Source organism: Miscanthus floridulus, chromosome 2 (genome assembly GCF_019320115.1).
Source record: "Miscanthus floridulus cultivar M001 chromosome 2, ASM1932011v1, whole genome shotgun sequence".
NCBI classification, from domain to species: domain Eukaryota; kingdom Viridiplantae; phylum Streptophyta; class Magnoliopsida; order Poales; family Poaceae; genus Miscanthus; species Miscanthus floridulus.
Window position 1 is genome coordinate 170,714,569 of NC_089581.1, and position 15,498 is coordinate 170,730,066.

The window sequence follows — 15,498 nt, forward strand, 5'->3', positions numbered from 1 at the left end:
AGGAGCTCGATCAGACCGCCCGGCGACCCATGAAAACCCACCTCAGCCATGCCAACCGCATTACGCCTAGCCGCTAATGCATAACAATGACGCTAAACAAGATCATGCCTTCTTTTTTTTGGACAAGTTTCCAGAGCAAAAATGAAGGGGAAATCATCTCGTGCGACGAGCAGAGAGCCGGCCGGCCGGCATGGCGGCCGCGGCCGGCGTGCCGGCGCTAGTAGAAATTTTGGCCGTTGGTGAAGGTCTGGCCCAGCTGCCAGTTGGAGCCGGCGACGTTGTAGAACTCGAGGAACTGGCCGTTGGTGGCGGTGACACGGAAGGAGATGCTCTGGGTGGTGAGGTCGCTGTTGGCCTGCCAGTTGGCGCCCCAGTTCCGGGACATGGTGATCCACCCCGTGGATGAGCCCTTGATCAGCACCGCGCTGATGGACCCCGGCCCGGCCACGTTGAAGATGAGCACCAGCTTGAAGTACCTGTTGCCGTTGATGGTGAAGCGCACGCCGCCGCTCCTGGAGCACGACACCCTGCAGCGTGGGCCAGCGCGCAGTAAGCAATATGCATGTACCATGTCAGTCATCAGTCGTCCGTCGAAGCAACGAGCAGCTAGCTCGTAGCACCAGGTAGTAGCAGTTACGTACCTCTGGAAGAAGACCGGGATGATGCCGCCACTGTAGACGCCGATCTTCTCCCAGACGGGCTGGGACATGTCGAAGTGCTGCCGCGGCGGGTTGCACCAGCCGCCGTCGTTGCTGGGCTGGGAGTAGTCGGCCGGGCACAGGTTGGTGGCGGTGACGGTCACCGTCACGCCCGGCTTGCACCACCGGCTGTTCTGCTGGTCGCACTGCACCTGGTAGCACTCCCCGCACGCCGCGCCGCTGTTGAACAGCGCCGAGCTCAGCGCCGCCGTGTCCGTGCCGTACCCCGCCGAGTACAGGTTGCCGTACCCGCACGCGCCACCTGCACATACATACGTCGCAATGCTGTTCAGCTCTTGTATCGCATGCATTCACTATATATGAACTGCAACCAAAAAGGCCGGGCCTTGCATTGATCAATAATCACTCACCCATTGTGCCGGCGGCGTTGGCCCCGCCGTAGAACGTCGCCGAGCCCTTCAGCCACCCCGCCCGGACCGTCGCGGCGAGGCACGCTGCTACGGCAGCCACCAGCAGGCGGCACAGGTCGACCTTGCGCGCCATGTCGATCAGCTGACAATGGATACACAGGAGCAACTAACGTTGGTGGGCGAGCTGGACGATGCAACGTGGGAGGTGATGAGTGATGAGTGAGGGAGAGGGCGGTGATCGCGGCGGTGCTTAAATAGGAGCGCGGCGACGGAGCGGCCGACGGGCGAGGCGGAGCTCATCACGCGCGCGGACCCCGACGCGCGGGCTCACATGCCCATCATGCATGCCGCACCCAGACGCTGCGCCGTGCGCCTTAAATGCCACGATTCCTCTTTGTTTTCTCCACCTCCCGTCCGTCCAAAAAGTCTAACTCTGGCTTCAGAAGTTCAGAGTTCAGAGTGTTCGCTCTCGTCCACTGGCATTTCGAATCGAAGAAGAAAGATTCTTCTGCAGCTCTGCATGCGGCCGGCCGGCGCGGCGCCTCCATTTTTCTATGCCGGCCAGCCGTAGCTTCTCTGCCACCCGGTGATCCAAGAAACCGACCATTTATTCATTTTTCAGTGCAAGCGATCTGGCCAATAATGAAAAAGATATACATACAGATCGAGCAATGCACTGATCGGTGTTACGTTTTATGATACGATACGTACTGTACGTAGTACTACTAAACAAACAATACAATGATTAAAAAGGTTTCAGGGATTAGTTTGATGATTTGGTGATGATAACCGGAGAGGCAGCCGGGAGTGTCACGTGAACTCGCGAGACTCCAGTGCGTGGAGCACACGGGATTACGACCGGATTTACGGCGAGGGGGTTGCATGATTACCGACGAGCGAGCGCGAGGCCGCGTCCCCGGATCGAGGAAGCACACACTGCTGCATCTGCATGGCCCCGTGATCACGATGGAGCTCTTGGATCGTGCCGTTTGACGCGCTTGGTTTAACCTTAACCTATACCTAACTAGCCTGACAGTTAGTGGCTAGGGAAATTAGCTGTGTGTATACAGTTGGTTAGGTAGGTAACTGTAGCTTCAGCCTCTCAGGGAGTTTAGCACTGGCTAGAGGATGATCTAGCAGAATAGGGTTCTCTAGAACCCTGTTGCATTGTCAGGTTGATTGGAATCTATGGAAAGGAACTTGGTTAGTTACTATTCCTTACTCCCAAGTCAACTGTCACCACAGGGCCCAGGCCACCATTGGATGTGGACTTTTGGAGGAAGCCACTAAGGGCAGCTGCTTCTGAATGTACTTTATTATCTTTAGATTCCTTTTAACTGATGCTACGACTTGATTGGTTTATCTAGTGTGGTTAGATCATATGGTCAAACCACTTGATTTGAATGATGCAGGATATATTTTGGCTTTAAGGTTGCCACACCTGGGTGTAGGTAAGCTGATACATAGGCAGGTGAACACACTTGCACTCTTGCTCCTCCACTCGTGCTGCGTTCTATGTTCTCTTTGCACTTGCACTGAAAACTCAAAACGCATGCCTCTGTTTGGAACCAACATTTGATCACCGACATTTTCAAACACCAAGCAGCTAACACTGTTTTGCATATATCCACTGTACCAAGCCAGCAGATGTATTACACTAGGAGCCAGCTCCCAAAGGAATATGTACCACCAGAGAGGCATACAAATTTATTCAATTGTTTGCAGGAATAGTCCTGATTCCAACCCCAACCGAGAGGGTAGTAGACGCATTAGTATCAACACTTCAAATCCTAAACAGAGTTTCCAAACTCAAACACCACCCATGTAGATAAAAGTTTTTGAACACATCAAGGCCCCAAATTTAGTTTCATTGCTTGATGAGCCCAATATTATGTGGCTAACATTGTTTTGCAGGGTTATTCACAATGGATTAGTCATATTGAGGTCTCACATGTTTATCTTGGCCCCAGATTTCAGAGTTGAAGTATTGGTGCAAGGATATTCACAAAAATTAAGGTCACATTAATGTCTAAGTGCATGACTTGGTGTTGGGAGGCACTTAGATGCACTATAGGTCTTTGTTGTTAAAAGATGTCAGGACTAGTACCTTGACCAAGGTTTGAGCTCAGAGTATTTTGGATGCACACATGTGAAACACTCTTACTAAATCTAGTCAAGAGTGACTCTAATAGGTGGAGAATTTGTTAAGAATTTTAAAGAAGTTGAATTGGACGAGATCAATGTTAGCGGATCATCCGATAACATTGTTAGGCATCGTGTGTTTCTTATTGATGTTCACCGTATGATGTGGTTATGGGGACCTTGTGTCTAGTGCATTATCTAGTGTCACTTTGGGACTTTAACTTGGATGTGACCAAGTTACCGCCTTACAGGTGTGCACTGTATGATTTGGTGGAGCCTGAGTGACATCTGATGCATAATGTGGCAACTTTGTTCATGGTCCAAGTTCAAGTTGTCCAAGTTACGGATGTGCACTGCATGATTCGGTGATGCCTTTATGACTCCCTAACGAATTATTCAGTTATAACAAGAGCATAATCTAGACATGTATATAACAATACCACACCCTAGGAGGAGATAAATCAGAGGAGTCATGATTGGCACATATGCTAGAAGTGATGATCATATCTTCTTCTACATCAAACATATATGCTAATATTCTAACCAAACACATATGCAAGTGTTGATGCAAAAGCAAAAAAAAAAAAAACATGATTAGGGATGAAAAAAGTTATATAGAGTAATTGGTAAGAGCAACTCCAGTAGGGCCCCTACTTGAGCCCCATAGCTAAATATGGGGGCTCAGGCCAAAAATCCAATTCCAGTGGGGCCCCTACTACGGACCGCAAATTTGTGTGGGAACCTAAAACCTCCCACCAGATCCCATTCCGGTTGGCCCAACACATTGGCCCCCATCCGGTCGTTCCTCCCCACGCACGTACGAACTGCTTCTCCACTGCTCACGGCGCATCCCCTTCCCCTCCGGCGAGGGCCCCCCACCCCTCCGGTGAACGTGGCCACCTGCCTCCCCGTGTGCTGCTCCCTCCACGCCTGCCAGATCCATGGAGGGCTCGGCCATGGCGCACTCCTCCCGGCCATGGCGCACCTGCTGGCGGGCGCATTGCTCTGCCACGCTGGAGCAGCCCATTTGTGCTTCCTTTCTTGCAGCCCTGTTCGCCGCTCGATCTCGGCCTGCTCGCCCGCCCGCCCTGCGTGCTGCCACCGGCGGCCCTCCCCTGCCACTACGCACAACTATAGGCAGTGCGTCCTCCCCGTCCCACACCACGCGGTGGCGCACCCACCCTGCTCGGTCTGCTCCTGCCGTTGTTGGGGAGGCCGGAGTGCCCTTCTTCTCCCAGGCCTGCTCCGCATTGAGGCAAGGAGGGAGGACTAAGGAGGAAGATGAGATAAGACTTCTTTTCAATGACATATGGGTCCCACTTGTAAGTGACTGTTGTTACACTTTTGCGGGCTCTGGTTTGGGGGCTTCTGTTGGAGCAGGAATGAAATAGGGGCCCAACAAAAGTTGGGGAAATCACCCAAATTAGAAGTAGGGGCTCTGATTTGGGGCTCCTGCTGGAGTTGCTCTAACTAAAAAAGCATAGGGGGAGGGGGGAATCCAAATTAACCCCTGAAAGTGCAATTAAGCCCTAATTGTGGGTTTTGGTGATAATGACCATGCAATTATAGAACTAATAAGATTTATCGAGATGACAAGCAGAGAATTTATATTCGAGGATGCTACACGAAACGTAGGAGCTCCCTATTACAAATGTAGATGGCTTCAAACTCGAAGGAGGTTTAAATTCTTTTATATTTTGAATATGAGTATAGGAAAAGTCATACTATAAATGGGGACACAATGCTTAAGCTAATATGTGCTACCAAGTGCTCAAACAACCTCATGCATCCTCAGATTTATAGCCAAGACAGTCTACACTTCACTATTACCCTTGCTGTATTGCGTGGTGTGGCACTGCCGCACTTGAGTCATAGCACAATGAAGTTAGCGCCCATGCTGATTTCCTCGGATGGCTCGAGACGTATTAAAAGGTCTTGCTCGACCCTAAGGTCATGGGCTCTGTCTCACCTGACCTCGAGGCCGTGGGCTCTGTCTTGCCCGACCTCGAGGCCGTGGGCTATGTCTTGCCTGACCCCTTGGGTGTGGGCTCTGTCTCGTCCGACCCTAAGGACGAGGGTTCCATCTCGCCCAAAGTCGCGGGCTCCATCTTGCCCGACCTTGAGATCACAGGCTCCATCTCACCCGACCTCGAGGCCGCAGGCTCCGTCTCGCCTGGCCCCTTGGGTGCGGTGACCGTTGGGGGCTGGGGGTATATATATACCTTTCCCCTTCCTCCCCAACGGCTCTCTGCCTCTTCTTCCTCACTTCAGCATGCCCAAAACAAAGTAGGAGCTCTCTTTCTCCCTCCATTGTTGACCTCAAGCCCCTAAGTAAATCCATTGATTTCCCCATCAATCCTTGAGAAAAAGGGTCCAAAACTCGATTAGAGAGCAGCTCCATTGATTCCCTAACTCTAAAGACCACTTGGTTCACGTTTTGGCTGGTGTTTGTGTTTGTTGCTCTTGGAGCTTAGCTCCTAGCTGGCTAGAGCGTCGCCCGTGGAGCTTGCCAACTTATGTGGCAGCCCCGGGAGGTTTGTAACCATCTCTTGAAGCTAGTAAACTCACCCCTCATCTCAAGAGTTAAGTCTCTTGACTTGAGAACGAGGAAGGGTTGGAAAGCCCTAAGCCTTAGTGGCTAACCTCAACAACGTGGAGGTAGGCAAGCCTTGGTGGCGAGCCGAACCACGGGATAAATCATTATGTCACTTGTGCTTGATTTACATTACTTGCATTTCATATTGTTAGTTGAGGTGATTACTAGGGTTTCTAGTCGATCTACTTGTGTGTGGTGTTTCTACCACTTCTAGCTCTTGATCTATGATTGTCATACCTATAGTAAGCTAGAAAATTTCTCCGATCTAAGTTTTCGTTCATGGATTTTGAATTGTGATTCGAAGTTGTCTGCAGGTGCGGTATTGCCGCTGTTCTGGCCTAGTAGTGCCGCCCTCCAGAGCGGCAGTACCGCTGGGTGAATTTAATAAAAGTTTGAGTGTTTGTTTTGACATACCTTGTCGGGTTCATAAACCTCGGGTCCCTCGGGGACCGGCTTCCACGTCAAGGCTCGACCCAAGAGTCTAAAACGATAGGCCGAAAGGGTGGCCCAGTCACCGACCAGAAGGTTTGGCCGAAGAGGAACAGCGCCCGCTCATCGGCTACTTCGGCACACCTCTCCAACCGGAGCATTTGCTTCGACTCCAGCCACCTCCGGACGGCCTCTCCGATCGGAAGGCCTGGCCCAAAACACCACTTTTGACTCTGACCCCGTGTTTCTGACCTGGGTTCGCAGGAACCCTGCTCACCGCTCTTCTCTAACCGGCACACTCAGAGCCGACTAGAGCCATCCGACTGGAGACGCTCGCTCGGTAGGAACCAGAAGACGTGTGGAGAAAAGCAAGGCAAGGCTCACAAGTCAAAACCACTGTACCAGGGACCATACCCTACACGGAATAGTACTCTGTAGCTACCCTGACACAAATAGTATTGTAGGCGCCGACATCTCCCTCTATAGTATTGTAGGGGCCGCTAAAACTCCCATATGATAAGGCCCCCACGTGCCTCTAGGCATCGATAGCGGTATGGGCGCCAGGATTTACCATACCGGGTGAACATAGCGAGACTCCTCACAAGTCTCTAGGCATCAAACAGTATTTGCAGGTACCAATGTCTACCATCTCTGAAAAAGGCAGCACGACCTCCCGTATGCATCTGACATTCTACAGTGACATCAACAGTGTTGTAGGCACCTACCATTATCTTGTATCCACTGGCATGGGCAACAAGGCTCGGTAGGTGTGGGTAACAAGGCTCGGTAGCATATGTACCCTCACCCTCTCACTTGTAAAGCCATCCCCTTTATCTATAAAAGGAGACACGCCCCTCCAACAAAAAGAGAGCCCTTCTTGAAGACAACAAGCATCGATCAACTTCACTAGCTCACGACCACAGAACCACCGGGTTCGGACTCCAAGCAGACGCTTGAACACTTAGCTCATAGCGTAGCTCCTGTCGCTCTTGGCCCTTCTGACCAGAGCTGACCGGACCTCCTGTACACCCCTTCTTCTTCCTTCTTGTTTGTAACCCCACTGCAAACTTCGAGCACCTAGGCTCAGGAATAAAGTCACTGACCGACCCAAACTGGATGTAGGGCACGTTGCTTGAACCAGTATAAATCCTGTGTCATTGAGTGCTAGGCCACCTCCGATCACAACGTACAACAAAACTATAAATATTCATTAGTTGGTCACTTTCTGCACTGACAGTTGGCACTGTCCATGGGGAAGACGTTGTACGTTTAACACTTTTTGGTCATCGGATGGCCCACTTTTCCGCCACCCTCGTTGTGGTGGGCTCGGGCGATACGATTTGCTTTGGCTCGCTGGAGTTTCCTGCACTCTCACCTGCTGGGATGCGGGTTTCACCCGTCTTTGAGCCATCCTAGACCTTCCTCTTTGGAAGTCTGAACTTCATCGCCGACCGGCTCGGCATGCTACATCTCCACGAGGAGGCTCATGTCCCGGCACCCATCGGAGGAGCGCCCTCCATCAACTCCGGGATGCATGGCTTCGACGACGTGGCATCTACGCTTCTTTCTGAGCAAACTCTCTGCTCAAACCCCGCTATGAGTAATATACACGCTGTTATTTACTTATTATTCTCTATCTTTCACCAATTACCCAGCGGAATCCTATTGTCCCCAACACAACCGTCGTACGACCAGTTCCCCTACGACCTCATGTCTTCTGTAGACGCATATGCCCGAGGGCTCTGAAGGATGCTAGCACCGCCCCCTTTCGCATCCGAATTTGTGGGAATTGCGAGCTATGCTCCCACCTGTTTCCTCGACCTCATGGATGACGATAGCGAGAGTGACGGCTCTAGCATCGGCGACATGGCGCCTAGCCACCGTCTGTCCTAGGAGTGCACCATGGCGGACACTCCGGGACACCCGCCGACGGAAGCAAAGTCCTCGCAGACTCACATCCCATCATGCTCTCATACGGAGACCCCTGAGCTCACATGAGAGCATGGCGAGGCACTACAACAACAGTGGCTGCACCAGCCACCAACTCCGTCGGCACGCTCAGCACACCACACTGCGCCCCATGCGCATAGACCGGCGAGCGGCGCCCAGGGGCACAACCGTTAGGTCTGGCACAACACCATGGACAGGGGGACCGATCCCCCACAGTTCGCTCGAGCCGGTCAGAACATCACTGTCGTGGCAATGCTTTTGTGTGGCCTGTCCAAACCGAATGACCCTCATGAACAGGCGATCCACCGGAACCTCCGAGCACTAGTGGAGACGGCCACCGTTCAACAAGCGGAGTGCTCCATATCACGATGCCAACTCGCGTCCTCGCTCTCCACCAGGGGAATGAGGACGTGGTAGATGGGTCGCTCCACCCGATCACCGCTACAATCACCGAGTGCGGCACAGGAGGCCGCACTGGCACCTCATCTTGACCCAACGACCACTCCACACCGACCGCCTATATTCGCGCAGCTCGGACCAAACCGAGACACATGCAGCAACGACCGGAGTCCTAGCCTTGATGGCCTAGGACCACAAACCTTTGTCCAAAACCCCCAACAAACGCCGGTCCCAACACGCTCCGACAAAGGCCGGGGCAAGGGGAAGGCCAAGCACTAGGATTAGGATGAAGGCCCCCCACACAGAGGGGGAAAAAGAATAGAAAGAATCGCCACCGACCGGCCAACTCCACGTTGGTTGCCACGGCTGATCATGTAGGCACGCAGCCCTAGCAGGGCCCTTTCGGCCACTTCCATGAGCTCATGGAGAGCCCATGCACCAACCACGACTATCCCATAAAACACCTCTACAAGGACTGTCAGCTCCTCAAGCACCTTCTACGGCAGGCTAGTAGGCTGAAGGAAGAAAAGGCAAGGAAGCAACAACCAAGAAAGGGGGCATAGTAGGCTAGGATCCAGACGACTGAAGGATGAAGTGATCTGACCGAATGCGTACTGACCGAAGGACGACAACGACGCCCATCTCTCCAAACTACTGGAACAACTATGTCGTTTCTCCTAAGCTTCAATATTACTAGTGTTTACTTAGTATATGCTCCTACAAAAGCACCCTGACCCGAACGCTTTTCGACCCAGGGTGCTCAGGGGCTCCACTAGGGTACACTACTATCATTATGCTTAATGACTACCTCCCTGTTTTGTTTACATATGGTGGAATTCCTTCCTACCCAACCAACGGGATAGTTTGTTCCTTAGTTTTGCTTTACGTAGCTTTGCTTTAAAAACATTCCAACCGATTGCACCCCGCCTTTCCCTATGGTTACGAGTAGCCAAGCCTCATGGGCCATGCCCTGGGCTCCCAAGGTCACGACCTATGGGACAAATAGGTAGGTACGAGAAAGAAAGAATAAAAAACAAAATTATGCTAAGAGAAAACTAAGGAACAAAAGGGAACAAGCTCCCCCGAACGGAGCAATTCCATCATAGAAAACAAAACCGACTGTAATCATTAAGCACGCAGTAATATTTACATGGGGGCTTCCCCACAAACTTAAACTTCTACCTTCACTAAACTACTTATATTTTGCAAGCTATTAGACCGGCCCGATGGCATCTGCTGTCGGAGCGACCAATGGGGGCATGGGCTGCTCACTCCCTGGCGGCACAACATTTAGCTCAGTCAGGGCCAGGGCGACGTTCACCTCCAACCTAGGCTCCACGCCGTCTATAGACTAGGCAATGTCTTCTCCACACATGCTTCTAGCCATATCTTTATGGCAGGCGTCCATCACCCACTGGGCATAGACTTGCTCCGCCACCAACCTTGCGTGCGGCAGCAAGCCCTCCCCGATTGACTAGATGTCCTCCATGCTCAAGCCTTCAGCATACCCACTGCAGATGGTAGCGAAGTCCAGGTTTGGATGGTGCATCGCCACCGAAGTCAGCACCCCCGACACCCCGTAGAACAACCCACTCCTAATAAGGTCCCGAACCGCATCCAGGACCTCCGCCAGCTGGACCGCGGGCGCACTAGTACTGGGCGCCGACCCAAAGATGTCCGAGATGACAAGCTGGGCAATGTTGCTGATTTGGTCAAGATCCCCCTCGAGAGCACATCGCTCTTCACGGGACTTGGCTAGTTCCTTCGCATTTCATCTAAGGGACGCCTTGATCATCTCTAGGTCCTGCTCCAGCGTCTTCACCTTTCCACCCAGCTCTGAGAGAAGAGCGACAAGCTCAGAAACAGGCTGAAGGAAAAAACTAACAATGAAGAACAGAAAAAGCACATACTGACGTGGAAGTTCTCAAGGATGGAGAGATCCTCTGCCTACCGGGCCACCTGCTCACGCAGCCGGGCACTCACGTCCTCTGTCCCCATCACCCAGCCTCAGAGCGCGAGCACCTCCTGGTCCACCTCTGACCGGGCCTTCCGCTCCGCCTCTAGGGCCTTTGGTGCTGACTCTAGGGTGTTCTACGCCGACACCAAAGCGGCCCGCTCTGGCTCAAGGACCGCCAAGGACTCTCGCAATACCACCTCGGTGTTCGCTAAGGATGTCCGCAACCCCACCTCGGTCTTTGCTTGACAGGCCTTTGCCGCCATGAGCCCTTGCTCGGCGGCAGTCGCTCGCTCAGCTACATGCTGCCCCTCTGCCTAAGCCATGGTCACCTCGGACACCTGGTCCTAAGACTCATGACGGGCGGACGCTAGCTGACACTCGAGCTCAGCCATCCAGGCGTGCTCCGTTCAGAGAAAGTGGGACTTGTGGGACGATGTCCCCTTCAGTCTCTACGAAAAACAAACATGCTAAGGCAACCAACAAAAGATTCAGATGTCAAAGACAAGTCCATGAAACTCACCTCCATAGCCAACTGCAGGTTAAGCTCAATCAATTGCTGAGCGAACTTAACCTGCTCCTAGGTGTCTCCAAGCTTCGCGGATAGATTGGCGAGTTCAGACACTGCAGCATGCCCCTGCTCCCCGAGGATGTCCCAGAGCTAACACTCCTGGGAATCCTAGAGGACGAACCATGCCTTCGCTGGGTCCTTAGGGCAGGGCCACTCTAGGTCACCCTTCGGTAGGCCACCAGAGGGCCTAGCCTTCGACTGGACCACCGCCAGCTCCTACAACGACACTAGCGGCTCCGTCGTATCATCCACCTCATCATCGGACGGGATGTCCACCACCTCAGTTGCGTGGACCGCCACCAGACATTCTAACACTGTCCCGACCGTGCTCTCCCTTAGCGCCTTCGGCTCTAACCATGCAAGTGAGCTGGGCAGCCCTCCGCCTGGTGAGGCAGGGAGCTCGGTCTCCCTCTGCTCTTCCGCTGTGAGCGGAGGAGGAGGGGCCACGAGGGTTACTTCCAATGCAGCCCCCACCATCGGCACCAGAATCGCCGCCAACATCGATGTCGCCGCCGTCACTATGGCAGCAACCGCCCCTGAAAGGGAAGGGCTTGCCGCCGCCATCCTGCTCCCCCCACCGCTCGTCGTAGCACACTACAGGGTGGGCCTCCATGCCTCCCACACAGGAGTTGGGGTGATGTTCAACCCCATCATCCCTCGGCCACTGACAGAGGGCGTAGGTAAATCACACTCTAGAGAAAAACTCAACGGCAAAAGATTAGAAAGAAACAAAAGAGAACATACCGGGTGGTGAGCGGTATGACTCTGAAGGTAAGACTCGGTGTTGACATGCCTGTAGGGCATGGGTCGCTCCTGGGCTATGACCCGCATGCCCTCGCTTCGACCGAGGGCGGAGTCATCCCAACCGGCTCCTTCCCGACCTACGGGTCGCCCCGGCCCTCGGCTTAGGACTCCTCGACCAGAGTAGGGGGCAGGGCATCCTCTAGCCATGAGTAACGCGATGTGCAGGCACTAGTCTACTCCTCAGGCCACCTGGCTTGCTTGACCACGTCCGCGATAGGTGGGGCCACCCTCGGCTACGAGTCGCGCACCATCGCTGATCCTAGCGACGCACAAGTGCTAGTCCACTCCATGGACCGACCGGCTTGGTCGGCCACATCCGCCATAGGCGGCGATAGGACCAATGATGCCGCCAAAGGGTGTGGTGATTGCGTCCCCTTTACCACCCATTTACCGATGGCATCTGCGCTTCCTTGGCACGGAGGCCACCACGCGCCGCACGGCCTCTTACTCATCATTGGTGGACATCACCACAGGGTCATGACGCTCCACCAAGGTCACAACGACCTCCTGACTTCCCTCCTCCTTGGAGAAAACCATGTCGTCCACATCCGTGGGGTCCTCCGACTCGAGCTCAACCTCGACGTCGCTCTTCCTCTCCTCAGCCTTCACATGTCGGGCAACCTCTTCCTTCTTGTGCTTCCAGTGGGTGACCTCGGCCTTCTTCTTCTTCATGGCGTCCATCGTCTCCTTCTGAGTAGCCTGCTTGGCCATGCCCTTCGGACCCTTGGGAAGGTGTGGCCAAGACTTGTAATTTCCAAGCCCCCACGGAACGTGTGACTCCTAATCAAAAAAGAAAAATACACATAGGAAAAGCAGAGGAAGACATGTGGGCTAAAAAGAAGGAAGCATACTAGGGTGGACACGATCGAGGAGTTGAAAGGCGCGGGCCTCCCTTCGACCTTCTCTCTAGGCTTCAACTGCAGCACCTAGCCAAGGCGACTCTAGACCTCATCGTCTGGCAGATCCTCTGACGACGCACGGTCTGGGTCCGATGGGCCGCTGAACAGCCACATCAGTCGCGTCCTCTCCACCAATGACATGACCCAGTGACAATATAGGGTGTGGAACACCCGCACCTTATTAAGGCCATGCTTTACGAGCTTTCAGAGCTCCTCCTCGATGACCCCCACCTTATACTTCTCCTTTTTGGCACAACCCCATGTCCAACTATCCTGCTTCTCCGACCTCCCATCGATGAACGCCAGGAACGGCGCCGCCACCGGATTCCTGATGTAGAACCACTCCCTATGCCACCCCTAGTTGGAGTCATAGGGGAGGTACACAGGATATGAGTCTCCCATGCCCGGTTTTCTCTATAGGGCAAAACCCCCCACCGGCGCAACCTCGGCTGGGTCCCCCACTATCAAGGCTCTCGGGGAGAAGAGTCACCGAAAGAAATCTATGTGTGGCTCCATCCTAAGGAAAGCCTCTTAAACGGTGATGAAACCGGTGATGTACAGCACCCCCGTTGGATTAAGATGCTACAGCTCTAGACCCCACTCGTTGAGGAGGCCACATAGGAACTAGTACGCAGGGTATCCTGGCCTGTGCTCGTGGAAGACAAGGAAGGAAACCACCTTGTCGCGCCGAGGTTGCGGGGACTCCTCCCGCCTAGGAACCCTCTAGTGCGCCACCTCCTTCGGCGATAGAAATCCATTCGCAACAAAGGCCTTCAACATCGACTCCCTCAGGGTGGACGACTTCTAGTCCGACATTTCGCTCTGGGATCGCAGAAGGATCGGTGAGTTCTTCTTCTTCTCCCTTGCTCTCTCCCCTTTCTTTCCTAGAAACCACTGTGGCTCTCAGGAACACTCACAACAAGAAGGAAGAGGAAAGACGGTGACAGATGCAGAACAGGTCAAAAACCCTTTCCCCTCTCTTACTTAAGGAAAAGGGAACAACAGTTAGGGAAGGGCATGTCGATCAAGAGAAGGCAAAATGGCGGAGCGAGGAACTCTCTCTCTTTCTTTCCCATTTAATGCAGATAAGATGCACCCTGACTGATGAGACGTGCCCTACCCGATAGAACATCTCCTGATCAGACGAGACGTGGCCTGGATTGGGCCCACCACTACCGCACGACCAACCACTACCGCATGCTAGGCACAAAAACCGAAGCGCCACCACACGTGGGTGGCACCCCGCTTCCCTAGGCCAGGCCTCGAGAAACCATCTTCACCGGGGGAGATCACCGGGCCCCCTGAGTTGATTGAATTACTCAGGATAGACACCAAGAGATAGGTAAGGAAGCGAAGGGGCGCCCCATGTAGGCCATGCCAACTCCGTCACAAACGATGAGCACGGGTCCCGGTCGGATATTTCCAACTAAAGCTCTCCGAACCCTATCACTCAGGTCGTCAAGAGGCTCGCCCACAAACAACAAGCGTAGGTCCCAATCGGACATTTCTGACTGAAGCTCTTTGAACCCCGTCACTCAAGCCATCAAGGTGAGCACTACCAACCCCCTCTATTTCCTTACAATCATTTCATACATCCATACGCACATTCATTCCATACGCCCGAACCTCCCGAATGATTCAAGCCCTGAACCACTCGGGGGCTCAGGAACTAAGCATCACATGTGTAGCGAAATGCATCATAACATTCCGTGTTGCATCATGAAGCGGCGGTTGCCTCATTCGACATGAGCAACCAATAGAGCTAGGGGAGAAAAACATAGATGAGCCCCGTGCAGCCCTCACCCGGTCAGGCAGAACGGGTCATCTCAACCTTCTCGTGATCCTAAACCTCTCGCCAAACCCACAGAATCTCCATCGAGGGGAGCCGTTAGGCCACCCGGGTCGGTCTCTAGAACGACCCAGGCATCTGTTGGGTTGTAGGTAAAGGAGTAGTGGAATGTCACAAGAGGGCTATGCCGACCCATCACGAATGACGGACCCAGATTCCACTCGATCACACCTGTTAGCGAACTTAGCGAACACATCACTCGAGCCCAAGTGATCGGGACAAGCGACAAAACTCAGCCCCTCCGATTGTGAGGAACCAAGGATGGGGTAACACACACAACTCACACCGACCCCTACTAAGGCCCAATAGGGCTTAGGGGCTCAAGACAAAAAGCCTGGGACCGTGACCCCAAACTTGCCCCTTTTGACTGCGCTCCAAAAACCTGGGTTTCCGACCCCGATCTTGCCCCATCCAACTACGCTTCCGACTGCGCTCCAAAAACCTAGGTTTGCGACCTTGATCTTGCCCCATCCAGCTACGCTTCTGACTGCACTCCAAAAACCTAGGTTTGTGACCTCGATCTCGCCCCATCCGGCTATGCTTCCGACTGCGCTCCAATCATCCGGGTCTACGACCCTGATCTCGCCCCACGACTACAACTCACTCGATCCCACAGCGCACATCGACACCAGCATCAGTGAGCTCTGTCTTGTCCAAGACTGACCCCTCACTCGATCCTACGACACACATCGACGCCAGCATTAGTGAGCTCTGTCTCGTCCAAGACTGACTCCCTTGCTCGATCCCACGACGTGCATCAACGCCAGCATCAGTGAGCTCTGTCTCATCCAAGACTAACTCCCTTGCTCAATCCCACGGCGTGCATCAACGCCAAG

At 53.5% G+C, this 15,498-nt stretch overlaps 1 protein-coding gene across 1 annotated transcript; it reads right to left on the reverse strand.

The window, feature by feature from the left end:
* Positions 1-217: 217 nt before the first annotated feature.
* On the reverse strand, positions 218-1,202 carry LOC136540639 (expansin-A12-like). The gene is made up of 3 exons (XM_066532640.1): positions 1,070-1,202; positions 642-960; positions 218-527 (listed from the first exon to the last, which is right to left on the reverse strand). Exons 1-3 carry the CDS (start codon positions 1,200-1,202, stop codon positions 218-220), a joined length of 762 nt encoding a protein of 253 aa, XP_066388737.1.
* Positions 1,203-15,498: the final 14,296 nt, after the last annotated feature.

What these genes read in the sequence shown, in the direction of transcription:
- LOC136540639 (XM_066532640.1), bottom strand. Translation starts at nt 1,202, where the DNA reads ATGGCGCGCAAGGTCGACCTGTGCCGCCTGCTGGTGGCTGCCGTAGCA. An exon ending in CAACGCCGCCGGCACAATGG is followed by an intron (nt 961 to 1,069) that starts GTGAGTGATTAT and finishes ATGTATGTGCAG; the next exon opens with GTGGCGCGTGCGGGTACGGC. An exon ending in ATCCCGGTCTTCTTCCAGAG is followed by an intron (nt 528 to 641) that starts GTACGTAACTGC and finishes CCCACGCTGCAG; the next exon opens with GGTGTCGTGCTCCAGGAGCG.